Source organism: Mustela erminea, chromosome 2 (assembly GCF_009829155.1).
Source record: "Mustela erminea isolate mMusErm1 chromosome 2, mMusErm1.Pri, whole genome shotgun sequence".
NCBI lineage: Eukaryota > Metazoa > Chordata > Mammalia > Carnivora > Mustelidae > Mustela > Mustela erminea.
The window spans coordinates 4414576-4441875 of NC_045615.1; the positions used below are offsets into that span (position 1 = coordinate 4414576).

The window sequence follows — 27300 nt, forward strand, 5'->3', positions numbered from 1 at the left end:
ACAAAAATAAATTAAAAATGGATGAAAGACCTATATGTGAGACTTGAAACCATAAAAATCCCAGAGGAGAACACAGGCAGTAACCTCTTTGACACTGGCCAGAGCAATTTCTTTCTAGACATGTCTCCTGAGGCAAGGGAAACAAAAGAAAAATAAACTATTGGAGCTTCATCAAAATAAAAAGTTTCCATACAGTGAAGGAAACAATAAAGAAAACTAAAAGGAGATCTATGGAATGGGAGAAGGTATTTGCAAATGACATATCTGATAAAGAGTTAGTTTTCAAAATATATAAAGAATTTATAAAATTTAACATCTCCAAAACAAATCATCCAGTTATAAAATGGGCAGAAGACATGAACAGACATTTTCCAAAGAAGACACCCAGATAGCCAGCAAACACATGAAATGATGCTCAACATCACTCATTACCAGGGAAATATAAATCAAAAGTACAATGAGATACCACCTCACACCTATCAGGATTGCTAAAATTAGCAACACAAGAAAGGACAAGTGCTGGTGAGGATGTAGAAAAAGAGGAACTCTCTTGCACTGTTGGTGGGAATGCAAACTTGTGTGGCCACTCTGGAAAACAGTATGGAGGTTCCTCATAAAGTAACAAATAGAGCTACCCGACGACCCAACAATTGCACTACTAGGTATATACCCTAAGAATACAAAAATACTAATTCAAAAGAATACATGAACTCTGGTGTTTATAGTGGTATTATCTATAATAGCAACAATATGGTTGTGACATATTAATATCTATATATAAATGTATATATGTATGTTTATATTATATATACATAAATACTTGTGTATATGCATATATGTGTGTATGTATATATATGTGATTATTATTCAGCCATAAAAAGAATATATCTTGTCATCTGCAATGATATGGATGGAGCTAGAGTGTAATATGTTAAGGAGAATAAGTCAGTCAGAGAAAGACCTACCACATGATTTCACTTCTATGTGGAATTTAAGAAACAAAACCAATGAAGGGAAGAGAAAGGCAAACCAAAAAAACAGACTCTTTATTATGGAATGTTGAGTATTATACACCTGAAACTAGTACTACACTGTATGTTAACTACTGAAATTTAAATAAAAACTTAACCAAAAAACCCTGAAATTTAACTGGGTATCATGTACTTTATCTGGCAACCCTAATCAAAATCCTTCTCAGGTAAGTACAACCTTAGAAGTCTCTGTGTGTGTCTGTGTGTGTGTCTGTGTATGTCTCTGTGTGTGTGTCCATGTGTCTGTGTGTGTGTCGGGATGGCAGGAGCGTTGGGAGATGAGCAGAGCGTAAGGGACGGGGGAGGAAAAAAGGACTGTGGGTATGCAGATGAGCAATTTGGAAAAGTGTAATCTCTTAAATGCTTATTTTGCCCATATTACTAGAGTTTTAGAAACCATAATCTCTGATTATACCATAAAAAAGGAATTTAAAATAAAACTTAACAATCTCCCAAACTGTAAACTAAAACAAATTGTACTGAACAAGCTTGATCAGAAAGGCAATTTAAGAACTACCAGTTCTTTGGACTTCCTGGACATGATGTCCATGGTGCACGTATCTGTAATATTTGTACCCTCTTCAGCTACACTTTCAGATTTGTCCTTAAATGACTGAAGGGACGTTTTAATAGGGGAAAATACATATTCCTAAAAGTTCTTAAAGAGGGTTAGCACATACCAGGAACCTTCCACAATTCTAGAAAATATACATAAAGCAAGATAAAGGAAATAACAAAACACTGTTTCACAATATACCCAGTAAAAAAGAAACCTGAGAAAAAATCATGGATTAGAATTTAGAAAAATTTCTGAATAAAAATAAATCCTTTGTATCAGGCAAGGGTGGGCTGAGACACAATCTGAGGAGCAAAGCTTGATACCATTTGTGTGTGGGCAGGTGCACCAGTGAGCAGAAGTCTGGCCTCAGCAACCCTCCCACTTACGGATCATGCAGCCTCACATGCTAAGTTACAGCTGGAAACAGAGATGGCTTTGTGGGTTAAAGAAAGATTTTGTGCTTCCTTGACTGACTTTGGTATACAGCAGAAATCTATGGAAAGAAAAAATTCTCTGCACAGAGTTGAAGTTCTGAGCTTTCCTTTATTATCAAGTAATAAATCACTGCAGTAAATACAATTGCCTTCTCCTCTTGCCTGACCCTTCACCGTCTGTCACCCCTGCAAATCTGTAGATTTCCCAGTACCTAGACACTATGTATTTTGTTCATTACGGCCTTCCCAGTGTGTTCCAGCACATTGTCTGACTTTCATAAATGTTCAAAATTATTGAATTAATGTTGAACATATTCATCTGATACTGGAATAGGGAAGATCTTTTAAATCACACATTTAAAGGTTGCCCATATAAAAGATCAGAGATTCAAATTAGCTTTAAAAAAGTTCCAAAGGTAAAGGAAACAAAAGCGAAAATGAACTTTTGGGACTTCATCAAGATCAAAAGCTTCTGCACAGCAAAGGAAACAGTCAGCAAAACAAAGAGTCAACCCACGGAATGGGAGAAGATATTTGCAAATGACAGTACAGACAAAAGGTTGATATCCAGGATCTATAAAGAACTCAAATTCAACACACACAAAACAGATAATCATATCAAAAAATGGACACTTCTCCAATGAAGACATACAAATGGCTATCAGACACATGAAAAAATGTTCATCATCACGAGCCATCAGGGAGATTCAAATTAAAACCACATTGAGATACCACCTTAGTTAGAATGGCCAAAATTAGCAAGACAGGAAAGAACGTGTGTTGGAGAGGATGTGGAGAAAGGGGAACCCTCTTACACTGTTGATGGGAATGCAAGTTGATGCAGGCACTTTGGAGAACAGTGTGGAGATTCCTCAAGAAATTAAAAATAGAGCTTCCCTATGACCCTGCCATTGCACTACTGGTATTTACCCCAAAGACACAGATGCAGTGAAAAGAGGGGCCATCTGTACCCCAATGTTTATAGCAGCAATGGCCACGGTCACCAGACTATGGAAAGAACCAAGATGCCCTTCAATGGATGAATGGATAAGGAAGATGGGGTCCGTATACACTATGGAGTATTATGCCTCTATGAGAAAGAATGAATATCCAACTTTTGTATCAACATAGATGGAACTGGAAGAGATTATGCTGAGTGAAATAAGTTAAGCAGAGAGAGTCAATTATCATATGGTTTCACTTATTTGTGGAGCATAACAAATAACATGGAAGGCATGGGGAGATGAAAAGGAGAAGGGAGTTGAGGGAAATTGGAAGGGGAGATGAACCATGAAAGACTATGGACTCTGAAAAACAACCTGAGGGTTTTGAAGGGGCGGGGGGGGGGGTGTGGGAGGTTGGGGGAACCAGGTGGTGGGTATTATGGAGGGCACGTATTGCATGGAGACTGGGTGTGGTGCATAAACAATGCATTCTCTTATGCTGAAAAATAAATAAACAAACAAACAAACAAATAAATAAGTTTCAAATTTTGTGACCTATAAGGGATCACAAATTTATTTCAAATTAATCTTCAAGGTTTTGAAAGTCTAATAACATATATAAGGAAGGAGATCACCCTCTTCAATTTCAAATCATTTCTATAAACCCTTTGTAGTTCCAAATATTGGAAATGTGAACAAGGCATTAACAGGTAATTTATCATAAAGAAATACAAATGTCTAAAAAACATTTAAATCATTTTAAATCACTAGCAAGAAGTATGAAGTACTGAAACATTGATGTGTCAGGAAATGCAAATATAGTAAGAAATACAATTGAAAAGTTGATTCCTTCAACACCTGTCAGTTTGGTGAAACTTTTTTATGGTGAAACATTATTATAGTTAATGCTCAGTGTCAGTGAAGATGTGGCAAAGCACCTACTTTTACACACTTCAGTAAAAACATGAATTAACACAGTCTTTCCAGGATGAATTGGAAAAATGTATGTAAAACCTAAAAAGAAAATGCACTGCTTTCCCCAGCAAGTGTTTTTAGGAATATTTTTTCACAAAGGATTTTCACCCAACACTTTTTTTTTTTGCCTTCCCCTAAGTATTTTATTTTAATTAACATATAATGTATTATTAGCCCTAGGGGTACAGGTCTGTGAACCACCATCACCCAACACTTTTAAAATTGATAATGGATAATTGTGAAACATCTCAAAGTCAAAGAATAAGCATTAGTCAAATAAATGATAGAGTATTTACGCAATGCAATTTTTATAGCCACGATACTGCTCAATATTTAGTGCCAGGGGAAAGGACAAGTATACTTGTTATTTAGGAAGCAGTGTGGTACTGGGTGTATGAATGATGCTTTCCACAATATTAGCAGCAATAACTCTGAAGTTTGGGATTAGGAGCATGCTTTTTCCTTATCATTCATGCCTAACTATTCACATTTTTCATGTAGAAAATATGATAATGAAACTTTTTTTATCATCTTGGAATTTGGAACGTGAAATTTATTTAAAATGATTCCAGCTTATAGATAAACCGAGAGGTTAAGGCAGCCGGCCAGAGTCACATAGCTGTGATTTAGCTTCTGAGCTCTTAACCACTGTATTGTACTGCTCATCTGATAGGGATATAAAGAAGATTGCATGAGCAATTAAGTATGTGATGCCTATTGCTGTGCCTGCACAAAGCAGAAATTTGACTAAGCATAGCAAGTAATTGTGACAGTAGCAAGTATTATCAAAAGAGCTTCCCAATGTCTGCTTGTGGGCTGTTAATATAATGATTGTGGCTCTCCTAGCTCAGTCTTCATATTTAGATTTTTTTTAATCTTCAGCAAATCAACCACATTTCTAAATATTTAGATAGTCATTATTCAAAAGTTAAAATTTTGAAGGCTTATTTTATTATTTTTTAAATATTTTATTTATTTAGAGAGAGAGTGTGTGTGAGGGGGAGGAGGAAAATGAAGAGGGAGAGGGAGAGAATCTTAAGCAGACTCCAAGCTGAGGGGGGGAGCCTGTCCCAGGGCTCGATCTCCCAATCCTGAGATTATGACCTGAACTGAAATCAAGAGTCTGATGCTTAACAAACTGAGCCACCCAGATGCCCCTAAAAGAGTATTTTAAATTCTAGCTAGCTTTCTTAATAACAAAACTATTCCAACCTATATTTCTGACAATGGTCAATGGGATTATGCCAGAAAAGTAATTCTCATGCTATATATTTCATTAATCATTTGTAGCATTGAATATCTTATCTCTTTTCTTTTCTAATATGTCCCTACTGACCATGCCTGGTTCAAGGGACCAAGGTTGCAGACAAATCGTGTTACAGCAGGAATGAAGGTGGGTCAAAGTATGGGTACTGTCGCAAAGTGGATGACACACCAATTCCCTGCAAATCAACGTAAGTGGCCTTGTTGTTCGTACCTTCCTGCCCCATAGACTAGAGAAATCATTCACTTCAAGACACATGTTCTGATTTATTCCGGTTAAAGCAAAAGTTAATTTGGACATCATTCATTTGATAAGCATTCACTGGGTGATGATTACGTGCTGTGTTTTAGACTAGGCACTAAGTTAAAATACAAATAAGAAAGAATTCTTTTTTCCAGTGCCTCATGGTGGGTGCTTTGGATGACACGTACAGTCATTTTGAAATAAAGGGAATATGTGGATGGAACGTGCAGCAGTGAATGGGCATGTCTGGAAGTCTATACATGGATTTTCCAATATAACTTAGGAGCTTTTCCATCTAGGTGTTTCATTATGGTTCTAGGAGTGTAAATATTTATCTACTCTGAGGAAAAACCAATACAATGCTCATTTGGTTTTATTTAAGGTTGCCATGGCATTATCTAAGAAAAAACACAGTAAGAGAAAAGATGGACAATTCATCTGGAGAATTTGTTTTACTTTTTGTATTGATATTCTGTAAAATAAATTTCTTCAATATCATAAGCAATGGACTTGAGATCTTTGGATAAGGTTTTTTTTTGATTCTATAATTTCAAGATGACTTGTAAAATTCAAATTATAATGGATTAAACTGAGTATCTTCTCCAAATTTCACACATACTAAATAATGTGGAATAAGAAACTGAACAAGATTAATGTTTCTCAAAGTTTTTCTGTTAGACAGTGATTTTTCCAGATGATAAATATTACCAAGCTATATTTCAGACAGAGAGTCTTCCTTTGGCGAGTCTGAGCCTAAAAGATAAAAATATTCCATGGTCTCTCCTTTATAAGAAATCAGGGAAGATTCAAAAGGGAAAATAATTTTGTAAAAAGCAATGCATATGTTTTCTGGGAACCAATATGTAGTTCGAGTGGAAGCGAGCAGGAAAGAGAGTAAGGTGGTTCCCCTTCTCTCTGTAGCAGGTGCACACATTGTCCTGAATGACTGTATGATCCCTGGATCATTCCTCCAACTAGAGGCACAAACATATCATTCTTTCCACAGGCTGACCTCCTAGTCACTTCTGAATAGTCATTGGTTGTAGTGGAGAGAGGACCTGAAATTCTCTGTGCTCTAGGCCCTCTTTATAAAAGCTCTACCTAAGTGACTCAAGAAAAATGCCTCTTCAAGTTTGGAGAGAATGTGTGCCTTTCTCTACTCCTCTGTCATATTTGCTAACAGTTGCCAGAAACATCAGGAGAATCTTATTCTGTCCCTCTCAGAGTAGTTTTTCACAGACTTCCTCAGAATTCTGCATAAAGTGATTGACTCCAATTTTATTGGATCTGACTTTTTTCACCTTGGCAGTGAATGAATGGCTTTACTAAGTGCTGAGCTGTTTCATCATTATTTGCAAAGAGACAGTTCTTTCAGGAACCCCAAATGATGTCTTCGAGTGTCACCCAAGGCTCAGCCTTATGTAGACACAGCTATAGTTGGGAGACTTAATATGCTGCAATTCATGAAAATAAAGTAACTTTAGTTGAAACAAAATAGAAATATCCACGTGTCCTCCATGATGTTAAAAGTCTTTCCTCTTTATAGCTCAAACATGACCTTCATTTCCAGGTGTTTCTCTTGGTCTGTCATGGCTTCTGCAGTGGCAGCCATTGCATTCCAATGAGACAAAAAGAGAAAAAAGTAAGGAGCAGGACATACTCCTTCATGTAATACCCCCTTCAAGAATTTACACATAAGATTCTGCTTCCTCCCCATTGGCCAGAACTTAGGCAATTGACCAAAATTAGCTGCGTAGGAATCTGAGAAATGTGGGTTTTGCTTTTAAGCAACAATGTGCCTTGTTAATGTTTGGTGGCTCTATTACAGAAGAATAAGGGGAAATTTGACATAAAGAGAGAATATGATGAGTTAAATTTTGATGGCCTGGGAGGGGATTTAGAACTGCAGAGAACTGCAGTTAGGATCCTGGTATTTCAACTGCAACAAATTTGACTTTTCCTCAGTGATGCCATGTGTGGGAAGTTGTTCTGTCAAGGTGGGTCAGATACTTTGCCTTGGAGAGGACATATTATAACTTTCCTGACATGTAAAACATTTGAACCTGAAGACAGCAGTCAAGAAGTAGCCATGGTAGCCAATGGAACCAAGTGTGGAAACAAGAAGGTAAGTTGAAAATGTAGCTTTTAATCAAAGTGTTCTTTTGTCTTGTTTTTTGTTTTGTTTGTTTTGTTTGTTTTGTTTGCTTGCTTCTCAAGGACTCTTTATGTTTTATGGGGCACAGTTTTCAAAGCAATACTTAGCACCACTCATCCCTTCAATACTGTTTTATAGGTAACTATTATGTGCTTAAGTACTGGGTTATTAAAACTTGGTAAATTGTATTGCCCCAAATCAGTAGGTTCTCAATAAATGATAACCCCCTTGATAACAATAATTAAGAGAATAATAAGAATACTATTTATTTTTACATAAATGATAGGTACTGCAATATTGAAGATGATGTGATATTAACATGTTCTCCATAATATTTTTGTTTGGAATGGGTGCTTTGTATCATATGCAATGCTTAGCTCAGTGCTAAGTATCAGTCTCAGGCATGGACTGAAGAGGTGGATTAAGGGAATGACTCAGGAGGAATAAAGTGAAGTAAGGAAATATTCTTTAGAGGACTTTCCAAAAATTTTTTAACACAAATTATCTAGCTTCATCTTCTTATTTCCAAAAGAAGGTTGTGATTTCCCTAATAAAAGGGCAACAATCATGGCTAATAATAGAAGACTAAATTCCAAAGAGTCAGCAATTTGCAGAGCTGAAGCCATTAGGTATTGATGTCAGCTTGATGCTTTTCACATCACTTTCAGGTTTGCATTAATGCAGAATGTGTAGATATTGAAAGAGCCTACAAATCCACCAATTGCTCCTCCAAGTGCAAAGGACATGCTGTAAGTTTTGACAATGCTTCCCCAATCTTGCTGAATCTTTTGTAATTTTAGATCAGTCTCGATGATGCTGAAGTAATGTTTCAGCATTAAATTAAAATTATTAAGTTTGCCTTAATGCTCAGTAGTTTGGTTCAGTGAAAAGAATTTCTTCTAAGAACTTGGTATTGACATCCCTACGATGGATTCATACATTATGTAGATAGCTGAAAGGCTACAGAGTAAGGGTTAGCTTCTGATGAATAGGGCCCCTGGGTTGGTGGTCAGTCAGCCCAGTGTGGAAACTAATAAGATCTTGTCTTCTCCAGGTGTGTGACCATGATCTCCAGTGTCAGTGTAAAGAAGGATGGGCCCCTCCTGATTGTGATGACTCTTCAGTGGTCTTCCGTAGGTAACATTACATGTCTAGCCTAAAAAAATTGCTCTTCTAAGCTTTTATTGCATATTACATTAGATTTCATTGCCTTTTCTCTATCCTCTTGGAATTCTTGTTCATTCCATAAATATTGAATCTGCAATATTAATCTTCAAGTTCTCTAATAGTTTTTTGTTTTTGAAGCATATTTTCCACATCCTTATGCTTTTACTATACATACAAAAAATTTCTTCAAATTTTATATTTGCAATCTTTATTTGAATTTCACAAATTTTCTTCTTTTATGATTGTTCTATTTTTGTAGCAACTTTGACTTAATGTATAGATATAATATCCTCATATAACTCTCTAAGAGCACAGCTTAGATTATTTTTGTAGGTTCGGTTCTGTTCTTTGAATCATCTCTATTTCTTTTTTTTATTTTTTAAAGATTTTATTTATTTGACAGACAGAGATCGCAAGTAGGCAGAGAGGCAAGCAGAGGGAGAGAGAGGAGGAAGCAGGCTCCCTGCTGAGCAGAGAGCCGGATGCGGGGCTCAATCCCAAGACCCTGAGATCATGACCTGAGCCAAAGGCAGAGGCTTAACCCACTGAACCACCCAGGCGCCCCTCATCTCTATGTCTTTTGAGTTTGATTTCTTTTTCACCCTGTCTCTTATTTGCTTTTTCTCTTCAGGGTATGGGACCTTAGTTGAAGGTGAGATAGGTTGACTTCAATCGGTTTTCAAGGGTTTTTTTTTTGCATGTTTGTGTGCTTGTTATACCAACCAATACTTCTCCAGATGGGAGATCCAGCAGTGAGCTCTATCAGTAGAAAGACCTCCCTCCAGGCCCTCAGGGCGGAAAGCAGCCAGGGTGGGGATTCTCATCTCCAGTCACTATGGTGAGGAGTACTTTGACCAGACAAGAGCTCCTCATAGCATTTATATCCTGAGAGAACTACTTTCTCTCCGCACTCTTTCCTTGATCCTCTCTTCTGTTTCATCTCCTGTGGGTATCTGCAGTTAGCCTCTGTTCTGCTTCTCAGGCCCTTGCATCCCCCATTGCTTCTAGAGAGCAGTTCTTGGGTCTTTGTCCTCGGTCTTGTTCCATGTACACAAGGGATGTGGATGGGAATGTAGATGGGGACACACCTGACCAAACCATCTGTCTCCAGTTCAGATTCTCTGTTGGCTTCCCAAGAAACAATAGTACTTGCTTCTGATGTTTGGACTATTTTTAAAAATATATATTATTTATTTATTTTTTTAGATGGGGAGGGGCAGAGGGAAATGTAGAGAATTTCAATCAGACTCTATGCTGAATGCGGGCTTGAGGCAGGGCTCAGTTTTATAATCCTGAGATCATGACCAAAGCCAAAATCAAGAGTCAGATGCTTAACTGACTGAGCAACTCAGGCTCCCCTGGGCTATTTTTTGTTTGTTTGGTTTTTGTTTTTAAGATTTTATTTTAATTCCAGTTAGATAATATATAGCATAATATTGATTTCAGGTGTATAGTATGGTGATTCAACACTTCAATACAACACCTTTTTTTTTTTTTTTTTTAAATGTGATGGACTTGTGGGAGGGTATGTGTTGTGGTGAACGTTGTGTATTATGTAAGACTGGTGAATTACAGACATGTACCCCTGAAACGAATATTACATTATATGCTAATAATAATAAAAAATTCTTGGTTCTTTGCTAGACTTCCCAAGAAAGAATAGCATTTACTTCTGACATTGGATTATAATTTAATGTTTCTGTCTGCCTATATCCCTTTACTTTCTTTCTGAAATTTCTGAAAATTCTTTATGAGTTTTTTCTAGTGCTCTATGATTTAATATGTATATATTTAAATATCAAATATGTTATTACATGTATATAGACAGGCACATATATGCACATATTCTATTTAGGATGTGTCCTCTGATATTTGGATATGGTAGGGTAATAGACACAGAAACATCAATCTTTAATTAGAAAATTCTTTAATGGTTTCAACACTCACTAAAAATCCTTTTAAACTATGGCTTACCTCTTCGTAAATTCTATTTTATTTATCTCTTGATTTGGTAAATCACTTCCATTAGTCATTTCTTCTTTCTTCTTGCATGAAACTTTCTATGTTGCATTTACAAGAATTTATTTCCTTTGCTAAATAGAAAACATGAATAGGTTGGATTGGACTAGATTTTTTTGACTCAGAGTTTTAATTTCATGACTCTTTCGAGAAGTGGGTCCTGATATTTAATGTTCAAAAACTGAGGCTACCCTGATTTTGCTTCTTGTTGTTGTGAAATAACCCTTTAAAAATCATTAGTTTGTTTTCCCTTAAATGTTTTTAGAATTGCTACTTAATGAAAATACCATTTTGCCATGCCTGGGTGTTGTTTGCTTTTAATTATTTTGATTGTTACCCAGTGAAGGCTTTCAAATTGAGGGCTTGATTCTGTATTCAGTACAAGGAATGTTTCTGTTATTACAGATTTGAAAACGGATTCTGTTCCATTTCCCTGGTTTCTTTTTTTTCTTTTATTTTTTCTTTTCAGGTATTTATTTATTTTTAAATCTTTTTAAAATTTCTTTTCAGCATAAGAGAATTCATTGCTTTTGCACCACACTCAGTGCTCCATGCAATTCATGCCCTCCTTAATACCCACCACCTGGCTTCCCCAACCTCCCACCCCCCCGCCCCTTCAAAACCCTCAGGTTGTTTTTCAGAGTCCATAGTCTTTCATGGTTCATCTCCCCTTCCAATTTCCCTCAACTCCCTTCTCCTTTCCATCTCCCCATGTCCTCCATGTTATTTGTTATGCTCCACAAATAAGTGAAACCATATGATAATTGACTCTCTCTGCTTGACTTATTTCACTCAGCATAATCTCTTCCAGTTCCATCCATGTTGCTACAAAAGTTGGGTATTCATCCTTTCTGATGGAGGCATAATACTCCATAGTGTATACGGACCACATCTTCCTTATCCATTCATCCATTGAAGGGCATCTTGGTTCTTTCCACAGTCTGGTGACCGTGGCCATTGCTGCTATAAACATTGGGGTACAGATGGCCCTTCTTTTCACTGCATCTGTGTCTTTGGGGTAAATACCCAGTAGTGCAATGGCAGGGTCATAGGGAAGCTCTATTTTTAATTTCTTGAGGAATCTCTACACTGTTCTCCAAAGTGCCTGCACCAACTTGCATTCCATTCCCATCAACAGTGTAAGAGGGTTCCCCTTTCTCCACATCCTCTCCAACACACGTTGTTTCCTGTCTTGCTAATTTTGGCCATTCTAACTGGTGTAAGGTGGTATCTCAATGTGGTTTTTTTTTTTTTTTAATTTTTTATTTTTTATAAACATATATTTTTATCCCCAGGGGTACAGGTCTGTGAATCACCAGGTTTACACACTTCACAGCACTCACCAAAGCACATACCCTCCCCAATGTCCATAATCCCACCCCCTTCTCCCAAACCCCCTCCCCCCAGTAACCCTCAGTTTGTTTTGTGAGATGAAGAGTCACTTATGGTTTTAATTTGACTCTCCCTGATGGCTCGTGATGATGAACATTTTTTCATGTGTCTGATAGCCATTTGTATGTCTTCATTGGAGAAGTGTCCATTTTTTGATATGATTATCTGTTTTGTGTGTGTTGAATTTGAGTTCTTTATAGATCCTGGATATCAACCTTTTGTCTGTACTGTCTCAACTCAACACTTCCCTGTTTTCTAATTCAGAAATATAAATTATCTGTATCAAACATCTTAACTGTGTGGCCTTCCTGTTATCCTTTTTTGTCATTCTCTATCCCCTGTTATTTTGGGGAAAGTCTTTCAAACTTATTTTGTGTATCATAGAGTGAATTGTTCACAATGTCAACACTCCTATTTATTAGTTATAATGACATTCTAAAATGGTAAATGGCATTTTTGTGTTTCTTTAAACATCTTCCATACCACTCTGTTGTCTTCTCTTATTTTGCATCTTCTTTAAATAGATTTATTTTCATTTTATTGAGAGTACTAAGCAGATGCCACCCTAAATTTACTTTGATTCTTTATAACATTTTTTTAAAATTTCTTTTCTGTGTTCCTTATAACCTTTTTTGAAAGCATATATTCTATATCTATTCTATATCCACATAGTACTTTAAACCTAATCTAATCTTTTAATATTTTTTATGCTTTTTCTCCCTTAATTACTTATCATCCAATAAAGAAGAATCGATTCCATTGCAAATTGTTAAAGTATTTATTGTAAACTTTAAATCAAAGGACTGGTGATGGAAATATGCACTATGTGACATCAGATTTATATCTCGAGGGAATCAAGGAGGTGATTGGAGTTGTTCAAGATACAGATAGGGGACGCTTTTCTTCTTAATCACTTATTCTAGTCATTAAAATACTGTGTCAAATTCAACTTCATCCATCAGGATTTATTTTGGTTGTGGAACACTGTGGGTAGTGTGATTCCATTTCTGTCACTACTTCTGACCCAGTCATCCAGGAAAGCCTCCACCAGGCTGGGAAAAATCCTCTAATGTAGGAAGGTGTCCTGTCACCAAAAAGACAGATTGCAATGCATAGTCTTCATGAAATCCAGGCTTCTAATCAAAACCTGGATGAGAAAAATTACATTTCTATTTTCATTAAACTCTATCTAAAATTTAGAATGTTCTACAATTAACAGAGATGTAAGAAAACAAACCACAGTGATATTAGTTATCATGGCTGTGTCACCAATAGAAATTACACATCTTTACATCACATTGCAGTTGCTACATAAATCCCTCAATATCCTATATATATATGTTTCTAGTTTGAGATTTTGGTGGCTATTAATCCATTGTTGGGTCTTGTAATGTAGGGTTTAAAAAAGAAGCATATATGTATCTATATCATCAATAAATTTATAATATTTGACAACTATATCTTAACATAATTGGCTTTTTTTTTAGTCCTAATCATTTATTAATGAATTTAAAAACATTCAGAGAAAGGGTTTATAGGCTTTCTCAGATTTCCAAAATGATCTGTGGCACATATAAGGTTAAGTTCCCTGCTCTTTAGTATGCCATACATAACCATGGGCTTGCAAGTTTCCTTGATTAAAACCATCTTTTTTGTAAAATTTATACAGAAAAACATATAAATAGATATATTACATGTATTATTTGTTTACATTTATAATATATATACATATATGTGTGTGTAGTATATATGCATATACTATATATATATATAGTTATAGTTATAGTTATAGTTATAGTTATAGTTATAGTTATAGTTATAGTTATAAAATGAGCATATAAGCATTCATACACTACAGTCTGGGCCAAAAAACAGAGCATAGCTAGCAGCTCAGGCATCTTATCCCTTGGCTCCACTCGTGTCCTAATGTCCTCTCTCTCTCTAAGGGTTAATCATTAATGTGTCTTTTATTATAAACATTTTGTTACTTTTCTTCATGGTCTTCCTTTCCAAATAAACATTCTTAAGCAGTATGCTCTGTCTTTAAACTATATGTGTGTGTATGTATATGTGTGTATGTGTATAGCATATATATTACATATAAAATATATAAATTATTGGTACTCATAGTCTTCTTTCCTCCATATCATGTTTTCAAGATTATCCATATTCCTATTTATAGCTAGAATTAGTTTATTTTTGCTATTGTGCATAATATCACAATTTTGTCATGTTTTGGTGTAATATTTTATTACGGTTTTGTATTATATATATGACATTTTCCTTTTTTAACTGCTTTTATAGATTTTTCAGGGCAATTTTGAGAAAAAGTTTCTATAGATATTGTCATTCAACTCTAATTTAACTAGATCATACTGTTATGGAATATGTTATGGAATATATGTTATTGGAAACAAACTGTTTCCAGACTGGCTGTACAAATTCACACTCCTAGCAGCAGTGAATACCAGTTCCTATGGCTATACAACCTTTCAGCCATTTGACACTGGGAGACAGCAAATTTTATTCCTTCTGGTAGGTCAGTAGTGGTAGCACATTGGGAGTTTAATTTGCATTCTTTTTAAAAAAGATTTTATTTATTTGTTTACCAGAGAGAGATCTAGAGACAGAGAGAGAGAGAGAGAGCAAGAGCACAAGAGGGGGTAGGAGCAGCAGCAGGCAGAGGAGCAGGCTCCCCGCTGAGCAGGGAGCCTGATGTGGGTCTTGATCCCAGGACCATGGATCATGACCTGAGCTGAAGGCAGATGCTTAACCCACTGAACCACCCAGGTGTCCCTTAATTTACTTTTTATATCTAATATTGCTAATTATAAATATAATAAAGGAATCTTTCCTTATTTGGGGGCCACTTGGATTTTCTTTTCTGTGAAGCATTTGTTCAATCCCTTTTGTTTGTATTTCTATTGAGTTTTCCCCCGCCCCTTTATTAACTTATATATGTTTTAATATATTTTTGATATAAGCTATTTTCAGTTATACATGTTGAAAGAACTTCCTTCCTGTGTTTTCTCACTCTCTTTGTGGTGCCACGTGATTAATGGAAGATTCTAAATTCCATGTAGTCAATTTTTTAATCATTTTCTTGATTTTTTTTTCTTTTGTGTGTCCTTTCCTAAGGAAATATTCCCTGCCCTGAAGTTATGAATATACATCTGTATATTGTCTTCTAAAAAGCATTATTATATTATTTTTTCAAATTTAAGTCTATAATCTATCTGAAAGTCTTTTGTCTATGACGCAAATGTTTAATTTCATTTTCATCCCAGATAGATGTCCGGTTGTCACATCATCATTCATACAATAGATCATCCTTCCCAAATGCTCTCCAGGGCCACTTACCTGATACAGCAAATGTTGGCACATGTGTCTTTTTGGGATATCTGTTCTTTTCTGGTGGTCCTATTTGACTGTCCTTTGTGCCAGTATGACACTTGTTTTAACTGTGTCTTTAAAACAGTTTTGATATAGGCTGTCCTTTAATTTTGTTCTTCTTTCAGAATGACTTGGTTATTAGTTTTTTGTACTTTTATGTTTATCTTATAATTAGATTCTCAACTTATACACATAATTCTTGTGGGGACTGACATTTTAACATAAATCACATCTATGATTTACTTGTGAGAATGAACATATATATATAAAAAAATTTGAATTCCTGGGGCATCTGGGTGTCTTAGGTAGTGAAGCATCTAACTTGATTTCAGCTCAGGTCATGATCTCAGGGTTGTGAGATGGAGTCCTGTGTTGGGCTCTGCTCTATTCACAGAGTCTGCTTGAGATTCTCTCTCTCTCTGTCTTTCCCTCTGCTCCTCCCCCTGCCTGCTCTCTTTGTCAAATAAATAAATCTTTTTTAAAAAATATTGATTTCCCTCTCTCTTTTTATCTTTTGTAGATAAAAAATCTTTTTATCTTTTATAGATATGTTTTATCTTTTTAAGATAAAATCTTTAAAAAAAAAAAAAAAAGGATGCCTTGGTGGCTCAGTTGGTTAAGCCTCTGCCTTCCGCTCAAGTCATGATCTCAGGGTCCTGGGATTGAGCCCCACATCAGGCTCCTTGCTCAGCCAAGAGATTGCTTCTCCCCCTGCCTGCTGTTCCCCCTGCTTGTGCTCTCTCTCTCTGACAAATAGATAAAAGCTTAAAAATAAATAAATAAAATAAGATAAATATTGATTTCCTAATCATTGACATGAAATATCTATCCATTTATTTAGTCTTTCTTAATTTTGGCAACTAATGCTTAGTGGTTTTCACCATAGAAATTTTGCATTTATTTTGTTAAATTTGTTTATAGGAATTTAAATTTCATTGTATATTTTAAGTGATGTCTTTTGAAAAATTATTTTCAACTCTTAGTAGACTATAGAAATTCAACCAATTTTGTATATTTATTTTTATGTCTAGCACATATGCTAACCTCTCTTAATAATTCTAGTAACTGGGGTGCCTGGGTTACTCAGTCGTTAAGGTTCTGCCTTTGGCTCAGGCCATGATCCCCTGGGATTGAACCCCACATTGGACTCTGTGCTCGGCAGGAAGCCTGCTTTCCCTCTCCCACTCCCCCTGCTTATATTCCTGCTCTCGCCATCTCTCTCTCTGTCAAACAAATAAATAAAATCTTTAAAAAAAAAAATCTTGTAATTTATCTATCAATCCTTTAGATTTCCTACATATTCAGTCATATTGTTTCAGAAAATGATTGTTTAATTTCATTCTAATTTTCATGATTTTAATTTCTTGTACTTGTTTTCCTTCACTAAATAGTACTCCCCCACCCACAATGCAGAATAGAAATGGTAATAACTAGCTTCTTTGTTTCTTTCTCAATCTCAAAGACTGTGTTTTGCCCTGATATGTGAAGGTATTCTGTACATATTTAGATATTCTTCATGAGATTAAGGAAGTTCACTTCTAAACCTGGTTTGTTAAGAATTAAATCAAATACCTTTTCTTTTTATTGGTTAAGGTTTTTAACTCTTTACTTTGTTAATATTGCAAAATTAAAAAAAATTGAGTATTTATTTAACTTTGCAATCTTTGGATAAACTCAATGTGGAAACAGTATCTCTTCCATACACTGATGGATGCAGTTTGCTCTTATTGTATGTCCATGAGTGATATTGGCCTGTAATTTCTTCCTCAATTTGAGTATTAGGGTTATGTTAATCATAGAAAATAAATCGGAGTGTGTTTACTTGTTTATATTCTCTGGAAGAGTTTGTATAAAAATGGAAGATTCCATTTCTTCAGTAGTTATAAGAACTTTCAGCTGTTTAATTTCTTCTTATATAAGTTTTGGTATATTATGGTTTCTTAGACATTTTTCTGCTTCATCTAAATTTAATTTTTTTTCTAAAATTATTCATAATATTCACTTATGTTTTTATCAATAGGATATGTAGAATTGTTTTTTCTCTTTTTATATCTTCCAAACAGAATTTTTAAATTTGTATTTTTTGATGATTTGCTTGGCTTTCTTTTTTTACATTTGTTTGCTATTTCATTTATACTTTAATTTATGCTATTCAATTCCTTTTTCTTAAGTTTATTTTATCTTAAAACAATTTTTGAAAGGGCTATTTGGCTCATTAATTTTCAGCCTTCTTTTTAAATACTTTTTTAATATTATAATAATATTTTTTAGGATTATAAATTTATACATTTTCCTCTAAGAACTCTTGTTTGTAACCCATTTGGTAAATGATATTTTCATTATCATTTGATTCAAAATATATTCTATTTTCCATTTGCTTCCTTCTTTGGCCTTTTAAATGTTTAGATGTATACATATATATACACACACATATATATTTTAAAGATTTTATTTATTTATTTGACAGAGAAAGAGCTCACAAGTAGGCAGAGACAGGCAGAGAGAGGAGGAAGCAGGCTCCCTGCTGAGCAGAGAGCCAGATGCAGGGCTCCACCCCAGGACTCTGAGGTCACAACGTGAGCTAAAGGCAGATGCTTAACCCACTGAGCCACACAGGCACCCCTAGATGTATATATTTTTTTAAAGATTTACTTATTTGAGAGAGAGAGAGAGCAGCAAGCAGAGGGAAGGAGCAGAGAGAAAAACAAATTCCCTGCTGAGCATGGAGCCCTACATGGGGCTTAATCCCAGGACCCTAGGATCATGACCTGAGCTGAAGGCAGATGATTAGCTGGCTGAGCCACTCAGGCATGCCTAGATGTATATTTTTTAACATACAGGCATATGCAGATTTTCCAGTCATTGTTAAATTAATACTTAATATGATTACATAAAGATCAGAGAAACTACTGTGTTAAGAATATGTTGAAATTTGTTGAAACTTGCTTTATGGTTCAGCATATACCTGTATTTGTAAATATTGTCTGTGTACACAGAAATATGTATTCTACAGTTGTTATGTGAAGTGTTTTCTATATTTGTTATGCCAAGTTTGTTCACTATGTGTACATCTATTAAACCCTACTGGTATTTTGTTTGTGCTGAGCCAGGAGCATTAAAATCCCTCACTATAACTATGAATTTGGCTATTACTTCTGGTTCTACCGTGCTTATATACTTTATGACCACGCTATTATTACATAAAAGTTTAGAATTGTTATGTCTTTGACTCAGCACTCTAATGACAACACCATGCTTGTGTATAGCTCCAGTCTTCTTGTTTTTTAAAGTCTTTCGTTCCTGGAGACGAAAATATCTGTACCAAATTTCTGTTGGTCTCCTTTGCATCATTATAATATTTCCCCATACTTCTATTTTCATTCTTTCTGAAGCTCAATGTTTTGTATATATCTTATTTTTTAAAAGCAAGGATATATATATATATATATATATATATATATATATATATGGCATACATATATTTTTTAAATTTTAGTCGTACAATCTTTTTTTTTTTAAAAAACCAGGGTGTTTACGCCGTTTAAATTAAAGGTAATTACAGATATTCTTGGGTGTAATCTACAATCATATCCTATTGTTTTTATTTATTCTGCCCAGTTTTTTTTTTAAGATTTTATTTATTTATTTGACAGAAAGCTTAAGCAGGAGGAGAGACAGAGGGAAAGGGAGAAGTAGGCTTCCTGCTGAGCAAGGAGCCCAATGCGGGGCTCAATCCCAGGACCTTGAGATCATGACCTGAGCTGAAGGCGCTTAACTGACTGAGTCACCCAGGAGCCCGAGGAACTTATTCTATGTTCTCCTTTCTCTTCTTCCTTCCTTTCTTATGGACTTAAGGAGGATTTTAATCATTCCATTTTTCTTTTTATTAATTTGGAAATTATACATTTATTTTACATTATTTAAGTGGTCATCATAAAAATGTTCATTTTATTTATTTATTTATTTATTTTAATAGATATTTGTTTTTAGAGGAGTTTTGGGTTCACAGCAAAACTGAGCAGAAAGTACAGAGAATCTCCACATGTCTTCTGTCCTCTCCTCCCCAGTACAGAGAGCCTCCCTCACTATCAACATCTCCCACCAGGGTGGTGCATTGTCACAAATGAACCTGCATTGACACATGATTGTCACCCAAAGGCCACAGTTTACATTAGGGTTCATACTTGGTTTATTTATTTTTCATTCCTTCCTGCATTTCTGAACTTGCATCCAGGATCATTTTCCTTTCTGTCTTTCTGCATTCCTGTCCTCTCACTAATCTTTCCAAATTAGTTTCTCCTTGTCTTTTTGTGGGGGGGAGGGGTGGGGGGAGGGGTGGGGAGGGTGGAACAAAAATGTCTTAGTTTCTTTTAGTGGGAGAGTTGATCCGAATTTCCCATACCAGAAACAGAAAAGCATTACTTTCTCTTCAATTATTTCCATGTCCAAGTGCATACCTTCTTCCTATCGTAATATTTCCCATCTGTCTTACACTCCACCTTTCTCTGCAGACCTTGTACTTTCAAAGTAGGGGAGTTTGTGAAATCCAGTCAATTTCCTTTTCATTTCCTCTGATACCATGTTGCTCCTCTGAAAATAGTTACAGTTCTGAGGTTATCGCCAGTACATTTTTTTTCCACTCTGAATCTATCTATGCTATATTCAACCGAAATACCTCAGAATTTTCTTTTTTTTGGCTTTTAGATAGGAATTGTTATGGAGGGGTGGAAAGTTTAGATATTTGCCATCATCTTAGAATTCTACTTCTGACATATCTGCCTCTATCTGCATGTATGCATGTTCCCACTTGGGAGCTTTTCTTGCATTTATACCAAATTAATCTTTTTTTTTCTTTTGGTAGGATTTCACATGACTCTGTAATCTGCCCTCAAACTTATATACTTTCTATTACACTATAACTGCATCTCTTATAAATTACCAAAATTAATCTTATTATTGCCTTGCTGATCTCTACTAAGAAAGTGGTCGTTCTCATTGCTCTTCAAACGTAAACCTCCTTGTCTCTAAAGTTTCAGATTTTGTAAGAGAAATTAATATTTGACATAGCAAACGATGGAAGTTACAGTCATTACTTCAATTAGCAGTTAGAAGGGAAAATGCCATATACATCCAGGAAATATGTTCGATCTGCTCTGCAGTTCACAGGGTGATGTAATTTCTTTTCTGTCTGCAATAATTCCGAGACAGAGCAAACATGAGTAAGACATTCACCTGTGCCTCGATCACTTCTCTTCTTCAGGTCTCCACTCCTCATTTGCTGCTGACAGGGATATGATCTCAAGTCTTCAGTTTCTTTTACTTTGTTTGATGCCAATGCTGAATTTTAAAAATGTTTCAATCCTTTTCTTCCATCCCCCTCACTTCCTATTCTCTCTAATCTCCCAGCCCCAACACTTTCCAGTTGTTACAAATGTGAGGACCTACTTAGCAAGAAGCTTTCATTAAAGTCAAACTGTCCCTGCTCCCGTTCCCCCAGGGGATTTACTTAAAAACAAGTCCCAGACACCAGCTCCAGGTAACAAAGCCCAGATACAAGGGTAGGTCAGGCCAGGTGGAGACATCCGATCAGTGGGGGTGATGCATACTATCTCCCTGGCTACCAAGGAGTATGGGCCCCCGCCCTTTGGGAGCCTTTTTGGCTCCAATCCCAATCAGGGTGTAATAGGCTGGTTCAAATGTCTACTAGGGTAAATTGTAATTCAGTTGGTCACCTAGTATCATTGTGCAGTTTCCTGTGTGTGTTACAATCTCACTGGCCACCTGTGCGTGGCCAGGCCCGACCGCATGGCCTTTGTCCTTAAAAGCTAGTCTGTGAAACAGAGAAGGGTCGCCCTCTCTTGTAAGAGGTGCGGCCAGAACTTCAGTTAGATTCTTGATGCTTGGCGCGAAATAAAGCTTTGCTTGACCTTCGCTTTATATCAGTCTCACTCCTTTAATCACGGACCCATTATTGGGGCATAACAACAAACATCCTCCCTTCTAAGGATTCTCAGTAGCATGCTGCTTTACCTACTTCATAGCCAATATTTTATATGGATTTCCCCTTTGCTTCCCCTATCTACATAATACTACAACATTCATGATCAAAATGCAGTTTCATTTTACCGACTCTGACAGATTTTCCAGGGAATCTGTTCTGTGGAGGAAAGGTTAGATGGAGTTTGTGATAAATGAAGAAATAAGGACCAGAGAGATGCATATTTGTGAATTTCTCATACCCTTATCAGGTCTGGGTTCTCTTTGTTGCAGACTTCTCCATTGTGGTTGGGGTGCTGTTTCCTATGGCTGTCATATCGGTGGTGGTTGCTATAGTAATCTGGCACCAAAGTACCAGAAGAAAGCAGAAGGAAGTCCAGAGGTAGCCTTCTATCTTGCTTTGGGAACTTTTGGACCTCTAATTTATTTAAATTCAAGGATAGGGCCCAAATTCTCAAATTTAAGTGGTTTACTTCAAATACTCAAAAATAAGTACAGATATATTTTTCTTGGACCAGAGGCTTGGTATCAGTTTTACTGAGAAATCCTTCACAGCAATACATGTATTGTTTTTATGTTAATCACTGTATTTATAAATAATACAAATTATAATAACTCTCAATAAAGGTTTTATACCCATTATAAGAATACACTATGTAGCATTTATTGGTCATTATCTTTATGACAAGGGCTATGCCGAGTCTTTTTACATTCATTATCTCTAATCTTCACAAGAATGTTGTGAGGTAGTAACTATTATTTCCATTTTATACATAAAAGGTATTGTATATTAATCCTTAGAACAGTCTTATAAAATCAAGCACTTCACACTTTTTCTTAAGTGAAAACAAAGGCTCAGAGAGGTTAACAAATATGTTCCAAGTCTTACACCTAAACTGATGGAATCTTGATTTGCACCTACATTGGTTAGTCTTTCAAACATGGTCTTGACACTACAGTATCTTTCTAACCTTTTATAAAGACTGCCTTATTCATATATAATGAGTTTCCTAAATATTGAATGAATAAAGTAAATCATTAATTAAATGACATAATAGTTTAGATAAACACTGATTCAACACCATCATTATTAGGAATAATAATTAATAATAATAATAATAATGCTCTGTAGAGAATCTAGAAAAAAATTAGTGGTGGTGATTATGAATTCCAGGACAAGGAGGCCTTAAGAATGTCCTAGAGAGCAGAAGAAAGCCCAGTCAATGTCCAAAGATGACTCAATGGGCAAAGAAAATTGGCAAACTTCTTTTGAGTGTCCTCCCCATGGTGAAGAAACTGTTAAGTCCATTTAAATGGTATGCTTTCACACACAGGCCACTGTCGACTACTCGCAACAGGCCTCGCAGACAGAAGAGGAACCCACAGACGGTGAAGGATGTTCAGCCCCAAGAGGTGAACCATAGTTTGTCGTGTGCTTGCCTCGTGCCCCAGTTTGTGATTCTTTCATCATCTTGTCCTGACCACCTACTTATCTGTCACTCCTACTCAGCAGTGTTTTACAAATCCAGTCCGCTAGTTAGTATGTAGCAAGAATTGGGGGCTCTCTAACTACACATTTAGAAAATTCTCCTTTGCCTTTTTTTTTTAAGTGCGAAAGAGTCTTCCTAAAATTCAGAGGCTGCTTTGTTGAGGTTCAGAACCGCAGAGAAAATAAAGAGAACAGGAGAGCAGACCCCAGCTGTCTTTCTCTCTCTCTCTTTCTCTCCCTCCCTCCCCAGCTCCTCCAGCATCTCTTTCCCCTCTCTGTCCCCCTCCCTCCCTCCTGTCTCTTCTCTGTTCTCTCTCTCTTTCTTTCTGACTCTAAGTGGATTTCTTTTTCCTTTTGCAAATGTCCCAATAAAGATAATCATGTGTTTGTTTGTATGACAAAACATGTAATATGTATAACCCTCAAGGCCCTGGCTATGTCCTGGAAGTTTAGAAATTTTAGCAGAGGTCGGTTATTGCTAATGTCATTGGCAACGGCAATGGTATTTTTGATGGAAATGTACCTGTCTCTGACAGCTCTGGGTATAGCAGAATGCAAGAGCTGGACCGCTATGATTTCCCATCCCATCTCTTGGTATGATCTCAGTTCTGATCTCCCATGAAAGGACTGGTTATTTGGAAGTTAAACTTAGGGAACTTATCATTTCGTTTAAAAATTTTGTCTGTCTGTCTGTTTTTTGTTTGTTTATTAGATGAGTCAGATGAAGCTCCAATCACCTGATCTGCCAGTAGAGGGCAATGAGCCTCCAGCTTCTTTTGTGAGTTAACACTTTCTCTTAAGTATTCCTTCCAATTAGAAGGTCAGAGTTAAAAAAAAAAAACAAAAAAAAAGTATCACTTCCAAACTAATCTCAAGGAAATACTATTAAGAGACATGACTCTGAAAAACAATCTGAGGGTTTTGAAGGGACGGGGGGTGGGAGGTTGGGGTACCAGGTGGTGGGTATTATAGAGGGCACGGATTGCATGGAGCACGGGGTGTGGTGCAAAAATAATGAATACTGTTATGCTGGAAATAAAAAAAAAAAAAATAAAATAAAATTTAAAAAAAAAAAACCATTAAAAAAAAAAGAGAGACATGACCCATGATGCCCAATTATTTCCTTAGAAGAATGTTAAAATTTTTGTGAGTATTAATATAAAATATAGATTTTCCCACAAAACTTTTTGAAATGCAAAATGTGAGAAGATTATATTCCTACATTTAACCCCTTAATCTGAATTACTGGGTCCGCAATGCTGGTAATTTTTCTTTTTTCTTTCTTTTTTTTTTTTTTTTGCTATTTTATTTTTTTAATAATTTTTAAATTTTTTTATAAACATATAATGTATTATTAGCCCCAGGGGTACAGGTCTGTGAATCGCCAGGTTTACACACTTCACAGCTCTTGCCATAGCACATACCCTCCCCAGTGTGCTGGTAACTTGTTATAAGAAGAGAACCAATCTGCTCCCTAGAGTGGCATCTTCATCATCCATCTGTTGGCACTGGCTTATTTCTGAATGGCCTTACTTCTTGAATTTCTGGGGGGAAAAAAGAAAAAAAATATATACATATATATATACACATATACATACATACACACACCTAAATGAAAACACTTGAACTTATAGATTTAAACTATTTTCATGGGTAAGAGCATGAGTTCTTCCTTTTTGAAAATGATTTAAGCCTTTCCATTAAGCACATCTATTTTCAAGGACCCATCTTTGAATTAATTTTATTTTACCTTTTCATTAGCTAATTACAAAGCCAGATTTTCCACCACCACCGATTCCTACATCTGTGTCAACTTCTTTCCTTGTAAGTACCAGGAAGTCACTGATGATTTTTTAAATGTCTTTTGGGCCCCATGTGGGTAGTGTCTCTAAATCTACAGATTCCTTCTCAGGAGACACACTCTCTAGGTCAACCTGAGCTACTGTAGCACACAAGTATATCTGAGAAAGCAAGGCCTACTTTCTATCTATAAATTAATATGGATATTAATTTTTTATTATTAAAAATAGTTCTACCATTATCTCCTCATCAAAAAATGATAAATAGTTTTGCTCTAGGAGGTAAACAGTCTCCTTTCTAGATACTTACTTTGGAGAATATAAAATTTTATTATTATATTCTCCAAAGTAAGTATCTAGAAAGGGGACTTTATTATATAAGGCCTATATTAGCTACAGTTTTGTATAGAAGTTGGGGTACAAAAAACAGACCATATGTAGGCAAACCTGGAAGAAAAGTTAGGCACTTAAGAAGTAAAAGGTAAAATTCATTCACTCAAGTAATTACTGAACATGTTCCTACTTGGTACTCTATTACCGATAGATGAGAAAGAACTAAAATTAAAGTCATTTTTTCAAGAATGTTTACATTTTTAGGGTGAAAACCAGTCATATGTGTATAGAGAGCTTAATCTTTCACATATTTTTTTGTGCCAAAGCAAGTGATAACTAATGAAAAGAATGTGGTAAAGGGGAAAATGAATGGACTCATAGTAGTTAAAGTAAGAGAAAGATCCACTGGCTAAGTGGTCGAAATTGGAACTAGAGTGATGGGGAGGTAAGAGATAACTTAAATAAGGAAATAAATATGCCTAGGATTGGGAAAGAATAACATTTCTAATGACTTAGTATTATTTTTGTCTCTCATATAGCATAATGCCACGAAGGTACTTCCCTCTACTGTTTTTAAAGACAAAATAATGTCAACACCTAAGGTAAGAGATCTGCAGGAAAATGTAATCTTGTCACACTCCTACTGACAAGGAGAGAAGTTCGTCTTCCTAGAAGATGTTCACTAAGAAGAGTATCTATATCATCATAGGATGGGAGCTAAGACATGTCTACCTTCCTAGTATTGTCAAAACCAAGAGGAAGAAGATGGAAAGTTTTTAGCTAGATAGAGGACATATCCCATCAGATGATGGCCCAGTGTCTCACCACTCTTCTCCTGATCCCTCACTTTCTCCATATTACGTCCATTTTTCAGATGGATATTTGGATCCTAATGCGATTTTTCTCCAGTTCTTTCTCTGCCTTCCCCTGTTTGCACTCCTTCACTGTGGTATATCCAATGATCTGTGAAATAGGAAGTGTGACTACAAAGAATTTATTTTAATTTCCTAATAGTTCCAAGTTATAGAATATCTAACATTTTAGAATTACATAGATGGCTTAAGAACTTTGTCTTTTTCAGGGTTCCAATCCAAACGTCTGAAGCAGCAGCTAAGCAGGGAGGGGTGGGGTGATGATCAACCTGGAAGACTGGATAATGCGGGTGGAAGAGAAAGATGCTTTCTCCTTATTATTAGCTCTTGATTACTCAAGGATGTTAACATTTCTTGATACATGTTGTGCTTTGAGGCGACTCAACAAACATTTGCAAGAGAGACATGGTCTTGAGAATCTTTGTGTGGATTCACCATTTCTCTCTTCCATACTCATGGGAGAGGAGAGGACTCTAAACAAACAGCTGTACATCTAAAATCTCTAATTAGGTGACTTTCTTAACCACCCCCCTTTTCTTATTGTGATGTTGACTAATATTTTCTCAGGTATTTTGAACATCTTGATTTTCTCATTTAGTAAGAAATAATTTACCCTCTAATTAAAGCAAGCAAATGAAAAAGTCCCCAGGAAATCACAGGAACCTGGGAGGGATGGAAGAAAATTTTACATTCATCATTAGATGACTAGCAGCATCTTGACTGTTTTAACCATAAACCTGTCAAATTAGAACTGTAAGAACAAAATTACATAAACAACCTCTGATTTATATAACATCTTTTTCCTACATTATCTTTTGCAATCTTTATTAGCTGAGTTATTTGAAGTTTGCTACAAGTGAATAAAACTTTATTAACTAAAATTTTAATTTTAATTAATAAATACAAATAAAAATTTGTATAATTCAGTTACTGGCAAGCTTAAAGTGAACTTCACTTTCTAAGTAGAGAAAGTTCTAATTACATAAACTAATAGCATAAAGCAGATGTTGACAACTGATAGCTTGCAGGACATATCTGGACTACAGATTGATTTTATTTGGCAGAGATGATTTTGGTCATAAAGTATTTTTAAATGTTTTGAATTTAAATGTTTGTTGATTGCCAATATTTTAAAATTGGGAGATCTTGCATAAACATCCAGCTTTGTAAAAGTAATCAAATGATCTGGCAGCCCTGGAATCACATCGCCCATAGCAACCATTAACTTAGTTGA

The 27300-nt window shown here is 35.7% G+C and overlaps 1 protein-coding gene across 3 annotated transcripts in view; it reads left to right on the forward strand.

Annotated features, from left to right (window-relative positions):
- Positions 1 to 26962, forward strand: part of ADAM28 (ADAM metallopeptidase domain 28) — a 76933-nt gene extending 49971 nt beyond the window's left edge. The window contains exons 15-24 of one of the 3 annotated variants that reach the window (XM_032332187.1): positions 5295 to 5397; positions 7416 to 7575; positions 8274 to 8354; positions 8660 to 8738; positions 21847 to 21955; positions 22908 to 22986; positions 23775 to 23840; positions 24824 to 24886; positions 25734 to 25796; positions 26276 to 26962. In XM_032332187.1, coding sequence (XP_032188078.1) covers positions 5295 to 5397; positions 7416 to 7575; positions 8274 to 8354; positions 8660 to 8738; positions 21847 to 21955; positions 22908 to 22986; positions 23775 to 23840; positions 24824 to 24886; positions 25734 to 25796; positions 26276 to 26296 — 824 coding nt within the window. In that variant the 3' untranslated portion in view covers positions 26297 to 26962. Of the gene's footprint in view, positions 1 to 5294; positions 5398 to 7415; positions 7576 to 8273; positions 8355 to 8659; positions 8743 to 21846; positions 21956 to 22907; positions 22987 to 23774; positions 23841 to 24823; positions 24887 to 25733; positions 26248 to 26275 lie in introns of those variants that run through there. The other 2 variants (XM_032332186.1, XM_032332188.1) reach the window with 2 other exon arrangements.
- Positions 26963 to 27300: the final 338 nt, after the last annotated feature.